This window comes from Camellia sinensis, chromosome 6 (assembly GCF_055761805.1).
Source record: "Camellia sinensis isolate YWXY chromosome 6, ASM5576180v1, whole genome shotgun sequence".
NCBI classification, from domain to species: domain Eukaryota; kingdom Viridiplantae; phylum Streptophyta; class Magnoliopsida; order Ericales; family Theaceae; genus Camellia; species Camellia sinensis.
Window position 1 is genome coordinate 26,853,189 of NC_138966.1, and position 4,543 is coordinate 26,857,731.

The window sequence follows — 4,543 nt, forward strand, 5'->3', positions numbered from 1 at the left end:
GTGCGCATGGTGTCTTCCTTCGCGTCGAATTCCTCCATAATCTGTTCGACGATCAGTTGGGAATCATTGAACACTAGGATATGGCTCACACCAATGTCTTTGGCTAGGCGAAGACCTGCTATCAAGGTCTCATACTCGGCCTCATTATTACTCGTGTCGAATAAGAAGCGAAGAGCACACTTGAAATAACCACCCTCGGGGGTGGTGAGAATGAGACCAGCCCCACTGCTTTCTTTCTGGGATGATCCATCAACATTGAGGGTCTAGGAGTGGAGATCTTCTGTCTCAGTGTTGAGTTGTTTGGGCTGAGGGGGCGTTGTTGGAGTGGAATTAGTGAATTCCAAGATGAAATTGGCGACAGCCTGCCCTTTGCTCGCCGTTCGAGGTCGGTAAGAGATTTCTAATTGGCTGGGCTCGACAGGCCATTACATAAGTCTGTCGGACGACTCTGGCTGTTGCATTACCTTCTTTAAAGGTTGGTCAGTAAGGACCACTATGGAGTGAGCTTGGAAATAAGGCCGGAGTCGTCTTGAGGCTATGACTAAGACAAAGGCCATTTTTTCCAACAGAGGGTAGTTCTGTTCGGCCCCCCTGAGAGCTCGGCTAATGTAATAAACCGGACGCTGTACTGAGCCGTCCTCCCTGATGAGGGCCGTGCTGACCGCGGTGTTCAATACGGCTAAGTAGAGAAAGAGGGTCTCGCCAAAGAGCGCTTGAGAGAGTAAGGGGGGTTGGCCATGCACTACTTCAATTGTTGAAAGGCCTCTTCGGATTTGGCGGTCCACTAAAAGGCTTGTCGAAGGACTTTGAAAAAGGAGAGGTACTTGTCTGTTGCGCGAGAAATAAAACGGTTGAGGGCAGCGACTCTACCGATAAGTCTTTGGACCTCTTTAACCGTTTGAGGTGATTGCATTTCTATCAAGGCCTTGATCTTTTCGGGGTTGGCCTCGATACCCCGTTGACTGACCATAAAACCCAAGGATTTCCCAGATCCTACGCCGAAGACGCATTTCTCCGAATTCAGCTGAATTCGATACTTGCGTAAGGTGTCGAAAGTCTCCCGCAGGTCTGTCAGATGATCAGAGGAGAGTTTGCTCTTGACAAGCATGTTGTCGACGTATACTTCCATGTTCCAACCAATCTAGTGATGAAATACGACATTGACCAACCGTTGGTAAGTTGCTCTGGTATTTTTTAACCCGAATGGCATAACACGATAGTGGTAAGTTCCCCGGTTAATGATGCAAGAGGTGTGTTCCTAGTCAGCCGGGTGCATCAGAATTTGATTATAACCGGAAAAGGCATCTATGAAACTGAGCATCTGATGGCCGACAGTGGCATCGACGAGCAGATCGATGCGGGGGAGAGGGTAACTATCCTTGGGGCAAGCTCGATTAAGGTTGGAGTAGTCGACACAAAGTCGCCATTTTCCATTATTTTTACGGACCAGGACCACATTGGACAGCCATCTGGAGTAGTTCACGTTCTTGACAAACCGTGCCTCCAGTAGTTTGTCTACCTCGGAAGTAATAAGAGCATTGTGTTTTGGGTGAAAGATACGCCGCTTCTGGCAGAAAGGTCAAAAATGAGGCTCGATACTGAGACGATGAGTGATGAAAGAGGGATCAATACCCGACATGTCGGAATGGGTCCAGGCAAACACATCGTTGTGTTCGATGAGGAGAGCTGTAAGGTCGGCTTTGGCTTGGGAGGATAGTTGGCGTCAATCTTGGCCGTTTTTGTTGGGTTGAAAGGGTCGATGGGGACCTCAACAAGTTCTTCCACTGGTTCCCCTCTAACTAATTCGTTTTCATCTTTGACGTCGAGGCCTTTGATGATCATAGCCTTCTTCAGCTTGACCTCTTTGAGAGAAGCGACGTAGCATTCTTTGGCCACAGTCTGCTCTCCTCTTACGGTGCCAACCCTGAGGTCGGTAGGGAATTTCATGGCCAGATGGTATGTGGATGTGATAGCTTGAAAGGCGTTAAGGGCAGTGCTACCGAGGATGATGTTATAAGCAGAGAGATAGTCAACGACGAGGAAAGTGACCAACTTGGTGGTCTGCCGCAGATACTCTCCGATAGTGATGGAAAGATCGATGGAACCCATGGAGGTCACTCGATCCCCAGTGAAGCCGACCAGTGGGGTTTGGAGAGGCGACAAACTTTCTTCCTCGACCTTGGGCTGGCGATTGACATTCAAAAAGATAATGTCTGAGGAACTGCTGTTGTTGACAAGCACCCGTCTGACTTTGTAATTGGATAGAAGAGCAGAGATGACGAAGGGGTCGTCGTGAGGGAAACGGATGCCTATACAATCGACCTCTGTAAAGGTGATGGGCTCCATCCACTGTTTGGGGTGTTTGAGAGGGCACTCCAACGTTGCGACTTCTTTGTTGGAGCCCTGTCTAATTTTTCTGAGTTCGACTTGCTAGGCCGAACGGGATGGTCCTCCGCACGCAAGTCCGCCAGCAATGACTCTGATTTCTCCAACCGGGGGGCAGGGTTGCCTTGTGCTCGGGGTTGCGGCAGGGGCCGATCATTGCCTTGGTTAGGGTGTGCGGGTTGTCGGGGAGGAGTGTGTCGGCGGTTGCCTCTAGCAGGTTCGGTCCTCGACCGTTGCTGGGGACGGGCTGTCGTGAATTGACTGAGGCGCCCCTGTCGCATCAAGCTTTCTACCTGGTCTTTAAGGTTAATACATTCCTCGGTGTTGTGGCCGTGGTCCTAATGGAAACGTTAGTATTTGGATTGCTCTCACCGGTTGGAAAGAGGCTGTGAGGGTTGTGGCCATTTCAAGTTATAATCTCGCTGGATTTAGTTTAAGACTTGTTCCATGGGGGAGTTGAGGGGTGTGTATCGTTCGAACCAATCGGGCAGTCAGGTAGGTGCCGATCGGTTGGCGCGAGCGGTTCGGTTGGTATACTGGGGTGTTTGTTGTGTGTACTGGATGGTTCGGGTTTCAGATTCCTTTCTCTTCTCTCTGAGGGTTGGGTTTTTGGTTATGGAATCTTGTCAGGCGGCTAGTGAATCTTCGGCGTTCATGTACTTTTGAGCCTTGGAAAGGAGGGTTGCCATGGAGGTTAGAGGGTTTTTGGAGAGGGAAAAAAGAAAATCGGATGATCGTAAACCAGCCATGAAAGCCGTGAGAATGACCTTGTCATCGTTTTCTGCCACCTGCAAGGCTTAGTATTGAAGCGGGTGACGAAACTGCGCAGCAACTCCCTCTCCGACTGACGGATGTTGAGGAGTTGGGTTGCCAGACGCCGCTGGCACTGGACACCAATGAAGTGGCTGAGAAAGGAGTCACTTAAGTGTTGGAAAGTAGAGATAGAGTCGGCCGGCAACTGACTAAACCACAGTCGGGCCGACCCCTTAAGTGTTACGGGGAAAGCCCGACACATGATCTCATTAGGGAATGCTTGGAGGACCATCAGGGTCCTGTAAGTCTCCAAGTGGTCGACTGGGTCCGTTGTACCGTCGAAAGAGTCGATTGAGGGCATTTTGAACTTAGGAGGTAGGGGCTTGTCCCTGATGGAGGCGACGAATTGTGAGTTGGCGGTGGTGGAGGGTTTATTCTGCATGTTCTGCATGACTCATTGAAGTTGGAGTTTCATGGCTCGGAGTTTCGCATCCCAAATAGGAACGTTGTCAACACCAGAATGGAATGGAGGCTGGGCACTATTGGCCTCTCCCTCAGGAGCAAGTGCTTGGACTGGTGGATGTGGAGCCCAGAGTGGCGGGTTCATTTCTTGGGGCGGGGGTCGCAAACCCTCCAAGTTGGAGAGGTGGAAGTTTTGGAAGGGATGGCTCGGGGTTTGTTCTCGGTTTGGTGGGATATCTTGAGGTGGTGGAGGAGGCACATGGAGGTCTCGTTGAAGCAAAGCATTAATCAGGGCTTGGTTTTGCTTGGCTAGGCGGTTAATGCTGTTGGTGAGTTCTGTGAAATACTGCGATGGGTCGTTTGGGTTAGGAGGGTCAACTTGGGGGTCGACAGCATTGTGTTGAGAAGCCATGGATCTGGTTGTGACCATCCTCCTTGGTGGGTGGCTGGTAGGGACTATCGGGAATGGGTCTCTGGCGATAATGAGCACAGTTGCCGCACGGAGTGAAAGGATTCCCACAGACGGCGCCAACTGATGATGCTACTTGTTTCTGGGCAACAGGTCGGGTTGATCCAGGCCTCCCACACGGTTGTCCGATCGCTGGCCCACTGAGAGACCTGCACAAGAGTTCAATGGGGAATGAGAGTGCCCCAGCGAACCCTCCGATGAACAAGTTAGAGAAGGGGAATCAACGGAGTATAGAGATAGGATAGTGATAGAGAACTTAACCTTCTTCCTGTCTTAGAAGCCTGCTTATATCCTTTGCTCATCATTTCCTTGTCCACTTCAACCTGTCATGTCGGTCGAAAGTCTATGTTCTAACTTGCCTTGTTCATGGTGAGGCTATCCTGTTCCGTCGTGAAGGGGTTATCGAAATAAATGTTGCAGGGAAACTCATTAATGGCTGATGTGTGATGCAATAACTCTGCAGGATCTTTGTCT

At 50.4% G+C, this 4,543-nt stretch overlaps 1 protein-coding gene across 1 annotated transcript; it reads right to left on the bottom strand.

Annotated features, from left to right (window-relative positions):
- Positions 1–784: 784 nt before the first annotated feature.
- On the bottom strand, positions 785–2,346 carry LOC114303787 (uncharacterized). The gene is made up of 2 exons (XM_082875998.1): positions 1,633–2,346; positions 785–1,141 (listed from the first exon to the last, which is right to left on the bottom strand). The coding sequence occupies exons 1-2, from the start codon at positions 2,344–2,346 to the stop codon at positions 785–787; spliced, it is 1,071 nt and encodes a 356-aa protein (XP_082732124.1).
- Between the last annotated feature and the right edge of the window lie 2,197 nt (positions 2,347–4,543).